General features: G+C 42.4%; 1 protein-coding gene across 2 annotated transcripts in view; it reads right to left on the bottom strand.

The window, feature by feature from the left end:
• LOC120980825 (calpain-1 catalytic subunit-like) overlaps positions 1-17,792 on the bottom strand; it is an 86,606-nt gene that overhangs the window by 5,711 nt on the left and 63,103 nt on the right. Inside the window, exons 10-20 of one of the 2 annotated variants that reach the window (XM_040410134.1) lie at positions 17,511-17,683; positions 16,279-16,290; positions 15,658-15,869; positions 13,608-13,647; positions 9,762-9,827; positions 7,932-7,989; positions 7,733-7,797; positions 7,336-7,404; positions 5,253-5,331; positions 5,051-5,167; positions 4,389-4,447 (exon numbers count right to left, since the gene is read on the bottom strand). In XM_040410134.1, the coding sequence (XP_040266068.1) occupies positions 4,389-4,447; positions 5,051-5,167; positions 5,253-5,331; positions 7,336-7,404; positions 7,733-7,797; positions 7,932-7,989; positions 9,762-9,827; positions 13,608-13,647; positions 15,658-15,869; positions 16,279-16,290; positions 17,511-17,683 (950 nt within the window). Of the gene's footprint in view, positions 1-4,388; positions 4,448-5,050; positions 5,168-5,252; positions 5,332-7,335; positions 7,405-7,732; positions 7,798-7,931; positions 7,990-9,761; positions 9,856-11,707; positions 11,752-13,607; positions 13,648-15,657; positions 15,870-16,278; positions 16,291-17,510; positions 17,684-17,792 lie in introns of those variants that run through there. The other variant, XM_040410135.1, reaches the window with a different exon arrangement.

Here is a 17,792-nt window from a genome sequence, read left to right as displayed (position 1 = left end):
TTATCCGATACTTGGTTGTGCAGGGAGGGCACGGCTCTCCTGGAGAAGTAGTGGCGGCTGGGAACGACGTACTGTGGGACAGCAAGCGACATAAGCTGTTCGAAGCTGTCTGTCTCCACCAGCCTGAATGACAGCATTTCTAAGGCCAGTGGTTTAGAAATGCTAGCATTCAGGGCCAGGGATCGAGAGTGGCTAGGTGGGAATTTACGCTTTCTCTCAAAGGTTTGTGAGATGGAGAGCTGAACGCTTCCATGTGACATGGTGGAGATGCTTGGTGACTGAGGTGGTGTTGTTGGTGGCACATCCTCTGTTTGCTTGGCGGCAGGTGCCAACGTTCCTCCAGAGGCGGAGGAAGAGGCCGAGGCAGCAGCCCTTTCTTGGTTTTGAAGGTGCTTACTCCACTGCAGCCCGTGTCTCGCATGTAGATGCCTGGTCATGCAGGTTGTGCTAAGGTTCAGAACGTTAATGCCTCACTTCAGGCTCTGATGGCACAGCGTGCAAACCACTCGGGTCTTGTCGTCAGCACATTGTGTGAAGAAGTGCCATGCCAGGGAACTCCTTGAAGCTGCCTTTGGTGTGCTCGGACCCTGTTGACGATGGCCAGTAGCAGGCGAACTGTTTTGGCGACGGCTGCTCTGCTTTTGCACCCTGCTGGCTCGGTCTCACCACTGCCTCTTCCTCCGAACTATGAAAGTCAGTGGCACGACCTTCATTCCATGTGGGGTCTAGGACCTCATCGTCCCCTGCATCGTCTTCCACCCAGTCTTCCTCTCTGACCTCCTTTTCGGTCTTCACACTGCAGAAAGACGCAGCAGTTGGCACCTGTGTTTCGTCATCATCAGAGACGTGCTGAGGTGGTATTCCCATGTTCTCATCAGGAAACATAAGTGGTTGTGCGTCAGTGCATTCTATGTCTTCCACCCCTGGGGAAGGCCTAGGTGGATGCGCTTGGGAAACTCTGCCAGCAGAGTCTTCAAACAGCATAAGAGACTGCTGCATGACTTGAGGCTCAGACAGGTTCCCCGATATGCACGGGGGTGATGTGACAGACTAATGGGCATGGGTTTCAGGCGCCACCTGTGCGCTTTCTGCAGAAGACTGGGTGGGAGATAATGTGAACGTGCTGGATCCACTGTCGGCCACCCAATTGACTAGCGCTTGTACTTGCTCAGGCCTTACCATCCTTAGAACGGAATTAGGCCCGACCAAATATTGCTGTAGATTCTGGCGGCTACTGGGACCTGAGGTAGTAGGTTCAGTAGGACGTGTAGCTGTGGCAGAACAGCCACGTCCTCTCCCTGCACCAGAGGCTCCACCAACACCACGACCGCGTCCCTTATTAGATGTTTGCCTCATAGTTAGCGTTCACAAAGCAAAGTAAAAAGTGGTTAAGTAAGTTAAAAATAATTAACCACCAATAAAAACCCTGATGTAGGGTATTGCACTCAATTATTTATTTTTTTAACTCTATATGACAGCGGTATTTGTGGCCTAAATGTGACACTCACTTATGCATGTCTTATCCCAGATGTGCAGTATATCAGAGGGTTTTTTCACCCCAGTAACCAAAAAGCCGTATTTCTGGCCTAAATGTGACAGTCACTTATGCACAACTAATCCCAGATGTGCAGTATATGAGAGGCTTTTTTCACCCCAGTATGCCAAAGCCGTATTTCTGGCCTAAATGTGACAGTGACTTATGCACGTGTAATCCCAGATGTGCAGTATATTAGAGGGTTTTTTCATCCTAACCAAAAAGCTGTATTTCTGTCCTAAATGTGACAGTGATTTATGCACGTGTAATCCCAGATGTGCAGTATATTAGGAGGGTTTTTTCACCCCAGTATGCCAAAGCCGTATTTCTGTCCTAAATGTGACAGTGACTTATGCACGTGTAATCCCAGATGTGCAGTATATTAGAGGGTTTTTTCACCCTAACCAAAAAGCTGTATTTCTGTCCTAAATGTGACAGGGACTTATGCACGTGTAATCCCAGATGTGCAGTATATGAGAGGCTTTTTTCACCCCAGTATGCCAAAGCTGTATTTCTGGACTTGCAGATAGCTTATGCTGGTGCACTATCGTTGCATAAAATGGCTGCCGATCATGTATTGATATTGACTAACTGAAGAAAAAAAAGTTAGTTTTCAGTAGTAGTTGGCTCAGGGCAGGCTTAAAAAAATTGTGCACTGCACCCACAAAACACTTTTTCTGTAGATCGCTGAGTACATAAACCAGTTCTTGATAAGATCGCTCCCTGATCTCTCCCTCACAGCAGCTGCAGCCTCTCCCTACACTAATCCGAGCAGAGTGACGGGCGACGCTACTGGACTCCAGCTTAAATAGAGGCTGGGTCACATGCTGCAGTTGGTCAATCACAGCCATGCCAATAGTAGGCATGGCTGTGATGGCTATTTGGGGCAAGTAGTATGACCCTTGTTGATTGGCTGCTTTGCAGCCATTTAAAAAGCGCCATAAAAATCGCCGAACACCGAACCTGAACTTTTACGTAAATGTTCGGGCTCGGGTCCGGGTGCTGAAAACCCTACAGTTCGGGTTCGCTCAACTCTAGTCACCTTGTTTTTGTTTTTTTATTTAAAGTCATAGTGAAGTCCCAGAGGTTGGACCCCCACCTAATTAAATTTTATAATGTAATCTAAATTATATCAAATTGATATAAAGATCGAAATAAAAGTGAAAAAGTAGTTCTGGTCTGCCCAGATCTTTAGTTAAAAGGAGATTAGATGGATCCAGGATTAGAAAAACATGGCTGCTTCTTTCCAAAAACACTGCCATAACTGTCCATGTATTGTGTCTGGTATTGCAGATCAGCTCCATTGAAATAAATTGGAATGAGCGGCAATACCACATACAGCCTGCGAACAAGTGTGGCACTGTTTTTGGAAGAAAGCATCTAAATTTTTCTAATACTGGACAACCTCCTAAAGGGAATCTGTCACCACCTTTATGCTGCTGTTCCCAGTGCTGTCTCTTTTATCTCTGTACATTTAATAGTTTTTTTTAAAGAAATTTACCATTTAAGAGAAGCAGAGGAAGGTGAGCTCAGATTCATGAGCTGCAAGGAAAGCTTCACACACCCGACCCCTGCTGTCAATGATTCTGTCCTTTTTCCCTATTACTGTGCATAAGGAGCAATGTGTCAATCAATGACAGGAGGTTGGGGGTGGGCTAAGCTTTCCCTGAAGCTCATGAATACTGTATGTACAGACATAAGAGAGGCAGCACTGGGAACAGTGGGATTACAAGTACTCACTCCATTTAAGTGAATGGATTCAGTACTTGTAATGATACTTGCTTCCGAGACCACAGGCAGTGTAATGAAGAAGCGTTCGCATGGAGTGCCGCCACCTCTTCAAAAAGCTGATCGTTAGAGGTGCCGAGTGTCGAACCCCCACCGTTTAGATGGTGATACCTATTCTGAGGATAGGTCATCCAATATAAAACCCCTGCACAACCCCTTTAAAACTGGTGACATATGCCCTTTAATGCTTAGCCACAAATGCCATGGATAGCGCCAGATGTCATAAGCAGACACTGCTACGTCTTTTTGATCTTGAGACTAAAGCCGCATTTACACTGCCTGACTGAGCAGGCGACTATCAGGAAGGAACCGTTCCCGATAACTGCCTTCTCATCAGTGGAGGTAAAGAGCTGCATTTACATGCAGTAATCCCCTCCACTGTATATCAGATTCTGTGGGGGGAATTCATCATGAAGGGGAGTCTGCGTTGGTTTACTTTATTCCACATTTATCAAGTGTCACATATTGTTTGATAATTTTGCTTTATCCTTAAACCTAACACTTTTGTCTAGAGAAGCTACTCCAATTTTCCTATTCCACCCTCCTATTGGGATGAGATTGCGACTTTTTGTGAATTTTTTAAAAAAAGTATCAATGTTAAATCTGGAGGTAAACTCATTAACATAGCTAACCACACCTACTTTCCATCCACATTTCAAAACTGGATTGAGTGGTGTAAAAATTCAAAAAGTTGCAAAATTGTGCGTACGTTAGTCCAAAAAGTCCCAAAGGCCCTATTTTGTGACTTTTTGAAGACAGAATTCTGTAGTGAAGGCATGATAATTCAGGGCCATTGTTTCTAGGCAGAAGAGCGTTGTTCACAAAACTCAATCTGCTGCCCAGAAAGTATTACGTACCATAATTTGGCAAGGATGTATTATATTGTATTCATATGTAGTAAATCATTTTTGTTTGTGCTATTTCTATAAAATTGTAACAGACATGAAAAGGTTACACTAATTTAGCATTGTGTGACGATCCAGTGAAAGTCTAGAATTTGCTAAGTGAAAACAAAGAAAATAAAAAGTGTCCCAATGAATGCATGACTTGCCAGTGAAGGGCTTACCGTGAAGAGGTTGAAGTTGATAACACCGTCTTTGTCAGTGTCCATCCCCTGGAAGAATTCTAGTAGAAGAAGAAAATATAAGGTTTCCAACCAGTCCAAAGCTTGTAAAAAGATGTGAGAAAATGAAGGAGGTATCCACAAACCAATTCCGTCCAAAAGTTCAAAAATCTAAATGATCTTAGTGGATGTTAATTGCTTTGCTCAGAAGGTGTACATGGATGTTTGGTGAATGGAACAAGATCATTTTATCAAACATTTACTGTCATTTTCATACTGGAAAATATGTATTACTTTTGTATTGTGGCTGAATTGAATTTACGGTAGATCACCAAAAAATCCTATAGTGATCTAGGTTCAGGTCAGATCAGAGAACCCCAATGGACAAGGGTCGCCACATTCATTGGAGAAGGTGTTTCCTTAACGTTTCAAGAACTGCTTCTATGGAAACCAGAACTAAGATGTATTCAAAAACCACAGTCATATATATATATATATTTTTTCTGACAAATATTAATTGATAACTATTGATAGATCAAAAATACCCGTAAACCTGCTCTGTGAGGCCTAGCGTTGTGTGGGTTTTTAAAAAGCTTGTGGGAAACATCAGGCCAGAGAGCACCACAACCTGAAAGGTAAAAGCCTAAAACAAGAGATTCACTTACTAAACATGGTCTCCAGCCGGATTATACAACACACAAAGCTATCAAAATCCACTGCCAGGTCGGGCTCAGCATATCGGGTGATGATGAGCTGGTGCAGGGTATTGCTAAGTTTGAAACCTAGAGACAAAAATGTGTAAATTATTTTAGGGTAGATCTTTATTTAATGGACCGAACTGGAAATTCAAAGAGATGTGAAACCAACCTGCAAACTCCACCGCCAGACGCATCTCATAGGCATTCATGCTCCCAGACTTATCCACGTCAAACTTTCTAAAAACAGTCTAAGAACCAAAAAAACGAAGACAAAAGGTGACTAGCACTCTACAGCTCAGCTCAATGGTCCACTTTTGAGTGAGTACACAGTGAACGGTACACAGCTGGCATTAGGCAGCCTGGCATATACAGTTGTAATAAAAAGTAAGTGAACCCTTTGGAATTATATGGATTGCTGCACAAATTGGTCATAAAATGTGATCTGATCTTCATCTAAGTCACAACAATAGACAATCACAGTCTGCTTAAACTAATAACACACAAAGAATTTAATGTTATTATGTTTTTATTGAACACACCATGTAAACATTCACAGTGCAGGTGGAAAAAGTATGTGAACCCCTAGGCTAATGACATCTCCACGAGCTAATTGGAGTGAGGTGTCAGCCAACTGGAGTCCAATCAATGAGATGAGATTGGAGGTGTTGGTTACAGCTGCCCTGCCCTATAAAAAACACACACCAGTTCTGGTTTTGCTTTTCACAAGAAGCATTGCCTGATGTGAATGATGCCTCGCACAAAAGAGCTCTCAGAAGACCTACGATTAAGAATTGTTGACTTGCGTAAAGCTGGAAAGGGTTATAAAAGTATCTCCAAAAGCCTTGCTGTTCATCAGTCCATGTAAGACAAATTGTCTATAAATGGAGAAAGTTCAGCACTGCTGTTACTCTCCCTAGGAGTGGCCGTCCTGTAAAGATGACTGCAAGAGCACAGCGCAGACTGCTCAATGAGGTGAAGAAGAATCCTAGAGTGTCAGCTAAAGACTTACAAAAGTCTCTGGCATATGCTAACATCCCTGTTAGCGAATCTACGATACGTTAAACACTAAACAAGAATGGATTTAATGGGAGGATACCACAGAGGAAGCCACTGCTATAAAAAAAAAACATTGTTGCACGTTTACAGTTTGCACAAGAGCACCTGGATGTTCCACAGCAGTACTGGCAAAATATTCTGTGGACAGATGAAAGCAAAGTTGAGTTGTTTGGAAGAAACACCCAACACTATGTGTGGAGAAAAAGAGGCACAGAACACCAACATCAAAACCTCATCCCAACTGTGAAGTATGGTGGTGGGGGCATCATGGTTTGGGGCTGCTTTGCTGCGTCAGGGCCTGGACGGATTGCTATCATCGAAGAAAAAATAAATTCCCACGTTTATCAAGACAATTTTGCAGGAGAACTTAAGGCTATCTGTTCACCAGCTGAAGCTCAACAGAAGATGGATGTTGCACCAGGACAACGACCCAAAGAATAGAAATAAATCAACAACAGAATGGCTTAAACAGAAGAAAATACGCCTTCTGGAGCGGCCCAGTCAGAATCCTGACCTCAACCCGATTAAGATGCTGTGGCATGACCTCAAGAAAGCGATTCACACCATACATCCCAAGAATATTGCTGAACTGAAACAGTTCTGTAAAGAGGAATGGTCAAGAATTACTCCTAACTGTTGTGCACGTCTGATCTGCAACTACAGGAAACGTTTGGTTCAAGTTATTGCTGCCAAAGGAGGTTCAACCAGTTATTAAATCCAAGGGTTCACATACTTTTTCCACCTGCACTGTGAATGTTTACATGGTGTGTTCAATAAAAACATGGTAACATTTAATTATTTGTGTGTTATTAGTTTAAGCAGACTGTGATTGTCTATTGTTGTGACTTAGATGAAGATCAGATCACATTTTATGACCAATTTGTGCAGAAATCCATATCATTCCAAAGGGTTCACATACTTTTTATTGCAACTGTACATGTTATAATTCACATCAGAAAACTGACGTAAATTACGCATGAAATCTACACCAGCTACTAACTGGTGTAGATTTCACTTCTGCTGCATGGACCTCCAAAGATGTGCTACAATTAAGAGCTGTGCACCTCCTAATTGTGGTGCATCTGGCACTAGCGGGGGGAGTGATTAATGTGTATAAAATATTGGTCAATGCCTCCCCTAGTCTTCTACCATCATGAGGTGTGTCCAACAACCACCTCTGCTGCCTGAGATCTCACCAAATAATTCTTGATCTTGTTCCACAGGATATTGAATTCCACCATTCCAAGTTGTCCATTTCCATCTTTCTGTGATATTACAGTTAAAGAAAACATCTACAATTCTTCAAATTAATGATGACCCAAAACTTATACCAAGGCCAACACCCTACTGATGGCGAAGGCATATATACTGTATTTTAGGTTGTTTTACCTCTTTAATGGCAACTCTCTCATTTTTTTTTTTTCATTTGTGACACGCGATTCTAGATTAAAAATTAGTTGATCCTCCACCATTAGCAACTCCAGAGCATTAGGTCCCATCGAATTCTACACAGAAGGACAGAAGGTTTGGGACCAAAGGGCAGGTAATAAGGAGGATTAGAACCAACGTCAACAGCATCACAATAAAGGATACATCCATAAGGTTCACCATACTGCGACAAGACTCCACGCTAAACCCTTTAGTGCGAAGGTCTTTATCTGCAATTAAACAAGATAATAATAAAAATATGGAAATGAAAAGTTCTTAAGTGGTACAACATGACTGAAGCCATATCCATAGTCCTGACAACATACTAGCTGTTCTCTTTTTATACACTGGAGGGTATACTTACGTTTGGACATGATTTTGTTTAATATGGACTGTAGCTCCTGCACACTTATTTCCATATCCTGTATATGATAAAGAAATAGGCATCAGTAATACCCCCAATTAATAAATATTACAGGATGCGTAGTCATGTGTGTGTACAATTATATAAGAAGACGAAGGAGACAGACTAAAAAGACTCATGGCGGGAGGCCAACACTGCCTTTCCTGCTCTACATGACATGCTAACATTGTTTGCCTAAAGCTGCTACTAGAAGGGATTTTCACATCATCGAGTTCAAGGCAGCCGAATAGCAGCTATATAAATCCATATACCAAGGAACAAAAGATATATGCCAGTCACCGATTAATTCAAATTTATTGGTGAGTGCCACAATTTTGGTGCGGTCTACCTTTGCATGCCTCACGCACTCTCTGCTGTGTCTCTTTGGACCCTCCGGTTCCCCCCGGCTGCTTAGTCTCAACATCCAGCCATAAAGAGGAGACGGAGCTGGTGTCGGAGAGCAGGAAGACCGAACAGGCACAATGTGACATACAAAAGGACATATATGTAAAAACAATATACTCCCAAAGCAGCAGCTAGAAGAAGAGGTGGGGAGCTGCTTAACTTGCCTGAACCCATAGGTTCTCTTTAAGGACTGGTCTCACCCAATAATAATTTTAAAAAATGTGGTGGTGCTACCACAGCATGTGAATTTGGGGTTTAATGTACATAGACAATGTGACAAACTCCCCTCTTTTGAGGTGGCCACGAGTGCTTGGAGAGGACTACTTGCCAGCCTCTTACCATGTGATTATGGTCCCATGTTGAATGCACCGGTTTTGTGCAGAAAAGCCATGAGTACAGCCAGGCCAAAGAGACTTGTACTAACTTTTGAATTCCTGGTCTAATTCGTGCCATTTTGGGATGTGTTAAATGTCTATGTGTATTGTAAAGGGTGGGACATTGTATGTTTGAGTAAGTGATGTCTGTTCCATTGTATCTCTGTGTGTATTGGCGATTGTCCTCTGTCCTGGAGACAACCGAGTTGTAATTCGATTGTCTCTCAGGACAGAGGGCAATGTGTCTTCTCCTGCCTATGTTGATTATGTTAACCAGGGTGTACCATGATTATATCACAGGCCGAGGGGAGGAGTCTATGTGGGTTGTAACCTTTGTGTTATGGGTTAATGTATGTTTGTTGTGGGTGTCTCCCTTGCATGGGAGCAGGGGATAAAAGCAATTGTATTTTTGAATGTGAGGCCTTCCAGTAAAGTATTTCTAGCATTCAGCTTGGGCTAATGTATAGACTTATTTGGCGATACCGGCGATACCAGCGATACTAGCGATAATAGCGATTTATTGCTCTGTGGATTATTTGGCTGTGCTATTTCAAGGGGAGAAGGGAATACTAGATGGCGACAGGGATGATACCGTCACAGACAAGCATTTCATACTTGTTTATCACCAACCTAAGGAGCAGCTCAGCTCTCAGCTGTTATTGCTTGTATACTGAGTAAGGAGCCAGGTATTCCCTCTCTCTATTGATTTACATAAATCCAAAGGCATTGAGCTCCACCTAGTTGTGGCTACAGGCAACCAGAGTTTTACTTTGTGAAGGGAAGCAGGGTATAGGGAACTCAGTTTGTAAAAAACAGAGCTCCGACCCTTACAAAAGTCGTGTTAGGTAAGAACAATGGACATTTAAAAAGGAATGCATTTGTCAGAGTGGAGGCCAGTGCACATATTCTGTTGTGCAGTCCTTGATTTCCATGTATACCCCGCAGTCCTGCGGATGAGCCTCCTACTGTATATCTACAAATATAAATGAGAATGATTGCATTATAATTATACCTCTCCAGCAAGCTGTTTGAAAAGTTTCTTGAATCCTTCATCAAGTTGCGCTTCAGATAAGGTTTCCTTTAGGACAAAATAATCAAGAAATATTTAAATGATCAAACGACATCAATATAAATATTCAGTTGCAGCTAATGTAGACATCTGTGTTTACTGACTGCACATGTGTATACACAGAAGGGTAGATTTAAGTTACTTCAAAAAGGGAATTTTTGCAATATACACTGCGTGCAGAATTATTAGGCAAATTAGTATTTTGACCACATCATCCTCTTTATGCATGTTGTCTTACTCCAAGCTGTATAGGCTCGAAAGCCTACTACCAATTAAGCATATTAGGTGATGTGCATCTCTGTAATGAGAAGGGGTGTGGTCTAATGACATCAACACCCTATATTAGGTGTGCATAATTATTAGGCAACTTCCTTTCCTTTGGCAAAATGGGTCAAAAGAAGGACTTGACAGGCTCAGAAAAGTCAAAAATAGTGAGATATCTTGCAGAGGGATGCAGCACTCTTAAAATTGCAAAGCTTCTGAAGCGTGATCATCGAACAATCAAGCGTTTCATTTAAAATAGTCAACAGGGTCGCAAGAAGCGTGTGGAAAAACCAAGGCGCAAAATAACTGCCCATGAACTGAGAAAAGTCAAGCGTGCAGCTGCCAAGATGCCACTTGCCACCAGTTTGGCCATATTTCAGAGCTGCAACATCACTGGAGTGCCCAAAAGCACAAGGTGTGCAATACTCAGAGACATGGCCAAGGTAAGAAAGGCTGAAAGACGACCACCACTGAACAAGACACACAAGCTGAAACGTCAAGACTGGGCCAAGAAATATCTCAAGACTGATTTTTCTAAGGTTTTATGGACTGATGAAATGAGAGTGAGTCTTGATGGGCCAGATGGATGGGCCCGTGGCTGGATTGGTAAAGGGCAGAGAGCTCCAGTCCGACTCAGACGCCAGCAAGGTGGAGGTGGAGTACTGGTTTGGGCTGGTATCATCAAAGATGAGCTTGTGGGGCCTTTTCGGGTTGAGGATGGAGTCAAGCTCAACTCCCAGTCCTACTGCCAGTTTCTGGAAGACACCTTCTTCAAGCAGTGGTACAGGAAGAAGTCTGCATCCTTCAAGAAAAACATGATTTTCATGCAGGACAATGCTCCATCACACGCGTCCAAGTACTCCACAGCGTGGCTGGCAAGAAAGGGTATAAAAGAAGAAAATCTAATGACATGGCCTCCTTGTTCACCTGATCTGAACCCCATTGAGAACCTGTGGTCCATCATCAAATGTGAGATTTACAAGGAGGGAAAACAGTACACCTCTCTGAACAGTGTCTGGGAGGCTGTGGTTGCTGCTGCACGCAATGTTGATGGTGAACAGATCAAAACACTGACAGAATCCATGAATGGCAGGCTTTTGAGTGTCCTTGCAAAGAAAGGTGGCTATATTGGTCACTGATTTGTTTTTGTTTTGTTTTTGAATGTCAGAAATGTATATTTGTGAATGTTGAGATGTTATATTGGTTTCACTGGTAAAAATAAATAATTGAAATGGGTATATATTTGTTTTTTGTTAAGTTGCCTAATAATTATGCACAGTAATAGTCACCTGCACACACAGATATCCCCCTAAAATAGCTAAAACTAAAAACAAACTAAAAACTACTTCCAAAAATATTCAGCTTTGATATTAATGAGTTTTTTGGGTTCATTGAGAACATGGTTGTTGTTCAATAATAAAATTAATCCTCAAAAATACAACTTGCCTAATAATTCTGCACTCCCTGTATTATAAACCCATTTTTGCCTGGAAACTAATTAAAAACATCCACTTTCACTTTGATCCATTACAATCTGGTTTTCCCACCCTACATTCTACAGAAACTGCCCTCACCAAAGTGAACAATGACCACCTGACAGCTAAATACAGTGGTGACTACTCTTTACTAATTCTTCTTGATCTCTCTGAAGCATTTGACACCATAGACCACCATCTCCTCCTCACCATGCTCCAATCTATCAGCCTTATGGAAACTGTTGTCTCTTAGTTTTTTCCTATCTCTCTGGCCACTCCTTCAGTGTGTCATTCGCTGGCTCTACCTCCCCTCCTCTCCCCCTTGTCATTGGGGTTCCTCAGGGTTCAGTTCTAGGTCCTATCCTATTTTCTCTGTAAACAACCCCTGTTGGACAGACTATCAGCAGATTTGTTTTCCAGTACCATCTCCATGCCGATGACACCCACCTATATACTTCTTCTTGTCACGCCCCTGCTGTACTACAGGACACCAGTGACTGTCTGCTGTCTTCAACATCATGTCCTCTCTATATCTGAAACTGATACTTTCAAACACCCAAACCTGATATCTTCCTCTCAATGTGTGGCACTACCATCATGCCTAGGCAGCAGGCCTGCTGTCTCTGTGTTTATGTTTGACACTGGTCTTATCTTCACCCCCTATATTCAATCTCTCACCCGCTCATGCCGCCTGCACCTCAAAAATCTCTCTAGAATTTGCACCTTTTTTTTTTACTGTGGAAACAATAAAAACTCTTATTGTTGCCCTGATCCATTCCAGTCTCCATTACTGTAACACATTATTACTTGGTCTCCTTTCACCAGACCCTCTCCTATCTATCCTGAACGCAGCAGCCAGGCTCTTCTGTCTAACCACTACTCCGATGCCTCCACCCTGTGTCAGTCATTGCACTGATTGCCCTTACAGTACAGGATTCAATTTAGACTTCTGATTCTCACCCACAAAGCTCTCCACAGTGCTGCACCCTCTTACATCTCCTCCCTCATTCCTGCACACCATCCTACCCGTGCTCTCCGTTTAGCCAATGACTTACGACTGACATCCACCATGATCCTAACCTCTCACTCCTGTCTCCAAGACTTCTCCCGAGCTGCACCAGTTCTCTGGAATGCCCTACCCCAACAATTAGGTTATTTCATAACATTCACAGTTTTAGGTGCTCTCTTTAGGTTAGCCTATCACATCCTCTAGTCTAACTCTCCTCCATTCACCATCCCCCACACCACCCTTCAAGCATCATTCTTCTGAAACTGATCCATCGCCAAATATCCACACCCCATGCACTCAGAAGCACTACAGATATCTACACTCCTCTCGTGTTAAAATGGCCGGACCATTGTACAAAACAAGCACTTGTTGCTTTTGGTGTCACCCCTATCTCATCAAAGACTGTAAGCTCTTGTGAGCAGGGCCCTCATTTCTCGTTTTAATTGATGACTTCTTTCTTGCTATGTTATTTATGACTGTTTGTATATGAACCCCCAACTGTAAAGTGCTGTCGAATATTATATTAATAAAATTATAAACATTTTTTATTATGAAAACAGATTACAGTTTTCCCATCCTGTCACTAGATGGCAGATACTGCAGATTGTGGCGTTTTGGATATTTTTTGATGTAGAAAACCAAAACAACAAAGCAGTGCCATAATTATATTGTAACTAATTATATCAGGCATGCTCAACCTGCGGCCCTCCAGCTGTTGTAAAACTACAACTCCCACCATGCCCTGCTGTAGGCTGTTCGGGCATGCTGGGAGTTGGTTTTGCAACAGCTGGAGGGCCGCAGGTTGAGCATGCCTGAATTATATCATTTTATACACTGCTGTTCATAAACCTACACTTGAAATAAACTGCATTATCAGTGATGAGGAACTCAGATTCCGTGCAGTGTCCGTGGGGTTAAATCCCTGAATAATTTGATGGATAAAAGATCCATGTTGATGGTGCAAAGGTGTCATAGCTGACGATGGGTGGAGGATTAGGCATGTCAAGGGCAGAGCTTATTTTGCACTAGTTTCTTACTTACCTCGGAAGGTAAGTTAGCAGTGATTGGATCATCCATTTCCCTGAAAAAGAAGAGTATTTATGAACATGAGGTGTGTGTATAGGGTTGGTTTATAAGACAGGTGACAAATATGTCATAAGTATAAAGAGCATATTTCCCTCCAGAGAAGCTGACCTGTCCAATAATACACAGATTGATTTAATTATACACTGTGTAATGCTTAATTTCCCCAGTGGTGGCGCTGCAGGGAAACTGAACACTTGCTGCCCGGTTTCCCCACAGATTACAGCTGGGGGGACACTTTGTGATCTGCCCTGGGGTGGATTGTACTCAGGGCAATCTGGCCTACAGCCTGGGGACACTAAAGGGACCCATGAAAGTTTTCCCTCATTACACTTCATAATTGAATAAACTCTCAGCACTCACCTGAGGCCATATTTGAATTACATTGGGAAGGCAGGGGGTGCAGCAAGTTGACCAGATGATTTTAATATCACTGTTATCCTGCCACCTGTCCTCCGGTATCGCTGTGGCATCCAATCTTCTTTCACAATGGGCCCTGCCTCCTGACTTGTGCATGCGTCGTCACGCTGATGCACATCGTCTCCCCCCCTGCCCATACTCTGGAGTCTGGGACTTATCTGTACTCATAGGCCCCTTTCACATGAGCAAGTTTTTTCCGCGCGGGTGCAATGTGTGATGTGAACACATAGCACCCGCACCGAATCCTGACCCATTCATTTCAATGGGTCTGTGTACATGAGCGTTGTTTTCACACATCAGTTCTGCGTTGCGTGAAAAACGCAGCATGTTCTATATTCTGCGTTTTTCACGCAGCCCTGGCCCCATAGAAGTGAATGGGGCTTCAGTGAAAAACGCATTGTATCCGGAAGCAAGTGCAGATGCGATGCGTTTTTCACTGATGGTTGATAAGAGATGATGTTTGTAAACCTTCCGTTTTTTATCACGTGCGTGAAAAACGAATCAAAACACATTGCACCTGCGCGGAAAAAAATTGAACAACTGAACGCAATCGCAGACAAAACTGACTGAACTTGCTTGCAAAATGGTGCAAGTGTCACTGAACGCATCTGGACCTAATCCGTCACGCTCGTGTGAAAGAGGCCATAGAGTTATCACTGTGTTATCTGTGGTGTTACATAGGACTGCAGGAAACATCTACTAAATTATCTGTAGCGTATGATGCCCCCAAAGTGCCTCCCCTCACAGTACGATGCCCTCTTCGTGGCTCCTCTCAGAATATTATGTCCCCCAAGTGCTATCCCTTACAGTATGATGTCCCTTTAGTGTCCCAATGCAGTATAATGCTACTAAGTGCCTCGCTCACAGCAGGATGTCCCTTAAGTATCGCCATATAGAATGAAGCCCCCTTAAGTGGCCCCCACACACATTGATGCCCCCGTTTAGTGCCCCCCTCAGAGTGATGTCCCCTTAAGTGGCTCACACACAGTATGATCCTCTCAAGTGCCCCTCACAGTGATAGCCTCTTACGTGCCTCCTTATATGGCCCCCACACAACATGATGACCTCTTAAATACCCCCTCACAGAGAGGACCTATCAAGTGCAGAGGTCATTTCACAAGCAAGTAGTAGATAAGCTGTGATATCACCAATTGTGTATGGTGGATCTTGTGTTAGCTATAGAGATGATATCTGTCATTGTAATCCTGCCGGTGATAAGCAGATAGCAGCAGTAACGTGATCTGTACAGACCAAGAAATTGCACCTAAAATTAGGCCTAGTGGCTAGTGTGAAAACTGCATGATTTTAGTTTTTTTAAAAATAGATATTGACATGGAAATGGAAATTAGAAATGTCAATTAAAAAATATATGTTTAACATAAGAACATGTTTTGAACAATAGGTCATTTTAGGATGACTCATTCAGTTCATGGCGTCAGTAATACAAAGCTGCAGTGCTAAACAAGGCAATCATACCCATATCAAGTTTTAGGATTTCACCTTTGTAATATTATATCCATTTTTGTCCTGTCTATGAGGCTGTCAAGTTTATTTCATCAAATGACATGTTTTCCCCACAATCACTTACTCTGTCCCATGAGAATTTTCTGAAAAGAGTCTCAGGACAAAATCTCCCTCAACATTCGGCTCAAAGGTGGAAGGCACCACTAAGTATTCGCCTGGAGGGAGCTTGTGTCGGGTGCTGACTTCTCGCAGGTTGATGAACTGCTCGGAGCGTGCACGGGATGCATTTGATAGGAAAAAGTCACGTTTAAGGTGCACAGCCGACTGTCCCAGGAACTGGTGAAGTAACAGTGAACATGTTACTACAAATATGTCAAGAACAAATATACAAAAATATATTAAGAGATATTGAAAACAGTAAAAAATACATTTATGTTTTTGGAAGGTAATATAGTAAATGGACGGCAATATAGCTAAGATGTTGCATCAGTGAGGAGGTTTTGTGTCACATGTGATTGAAAAGGGTTGGTGGTGGTGGTAGCTTCTACATGGTGAAGACTCTGTACTGAATGATCAGGTCTCACAGTTACATTGTATTAAAAAAGAAATACAGCATATAGTACACTTGGTTTTAGTACTAAAAGATGTTTACCAGAAACACGTCTATAAACACCATTAATAGGAAGAATAGTAAAATGGCAAGACAGACATAAATAACGCAACGCTACTCAGACATAATACATACCTCCCTGGGTACCTGCAAAAAAGAGAAAAAGGGAAAACAGATTATTGAGATATTCAAGGCTCCACTCTAATCTAGAATAAACATGTGGCTTATAAAATAAAGTATTCACTCCCCTACATCTTTGTATTGCATCACTCATCCCTGGGATGTATATGGAATTGCAGTGGATATCCATTAAAGTGAAAGGGTCCAAACAGCAATACCAGACATGGACTATACTGCAGCTATTCCTGAAAAATGTGAAAGCTGAAGAAAGATTACAAGCCACTTACTTTTGTTTTAGTCTACTTTTACACTCGCATTTTGGCTTTCCGTTTGTGAGATCCGTTCAGGGCTATCACAAGCGGTCCAAAACGGATCAGTTTGCATTCTGAATGGAAAAGGATCTGCTCAGAATGCATCAGTTCAGTCTCCATTCCGCTTTGGAGGCGGACACCAAAACGCTGCTTGCAGCTTGAAACTGAGCCAAACGGATCCGTCCTGGCATACAATGTAAGTCAATGGGGACGGATCCGTTTTCTCTCAAACAATCTGGCACAATAGAAAACAGATCCGTCCTCCATTGACTTTCAATTGTGTTCAAGACGGATCCGTCTTGGCTATGTTAAAGATAATACAAACAGATCTGTTCTGAATGGATGCATGCGGTTGTATCATCTGAATGGATCCGTCCGCACAAAACACGAGTGTGAAAGTAGCCTAATCTGGTATTCTCTATTGGTTGCTGTTTTACTTACAGGGGTTCCACATTATTTGTATATAGAGCATGTAAGGACTTTTTTCTATTATTGCCAATAATACAAAAACTTTTTATCAGGTTTACAAAAAGTTGGTGGGGTGTTGGCAGGCAAAGGCAGGATGCAGCCCGAAACATTTAATAATATTCATGTACGGATCCTTTCCAATACATTTTAAAAACATTCAGGGCACAGGGAGAAGAGACAAGACACGGAAGAACAGTGGCTTCCTATTTGCATACGTGTGTTTCAGAGTAAACGTATAGTAAATTGTACTTCTCTGTCATGAGGGAGCCTGTCGGAATTTCATGCTGCCTGAGGTCTGGGCAGCATGAATTGGATGGAATGTTCTCTAACTTGTTTTATGATAAAAGCTGACGACATTTCTATAAACTGAAATTTGATAATTTAGTCTAATAAATCTAATAATTCAGAACTTGTCTCCAGCAGATACAACATGTATCATCCAACAAATTTGCTAAACAAATCAAGTACCTCATAAACAGCAAAGCCAATGGTCTCCATGTCCTTGCCAAATCGTCTCTCCTTCCTCCGGTCCTTCTGCATAAGGGATAAAAGAAAGGTGCAGCCTTTTTCTGAGCCATAGTCATCATCTTCGTCTTCATCTTCCAGTTTGATTTTGAACTGAGGATTGATCCAGAAGGTTGCTGGCAACAAAAGAGATTATTCTAACAATCTTCTCAACTTGTGATCTTTTATGTCTTTCATAGAAAACAGGGTAACATTACTGATGACAAAAGATTAATGACAGCACAC

The sequence above is a fragment of the Bufo bufo genome, chromosome 10 (genome assembly GCF_905171765.1).
Source record: "Bufo bufo chromosome 10, aBufBuf1.1, whole genome shotgun sequence".
Lineage (NCBI taxonomy): Eukaryota > Metazoa > Chordata > Amphibia > Anura > Bufonidae > Bufo > Bufo bufo.
The sequence above is the reverse complement of the archived record's forward strand: the minus strand, read 5'-3'. Positions and strand labels throughout refer to the sequence as shown.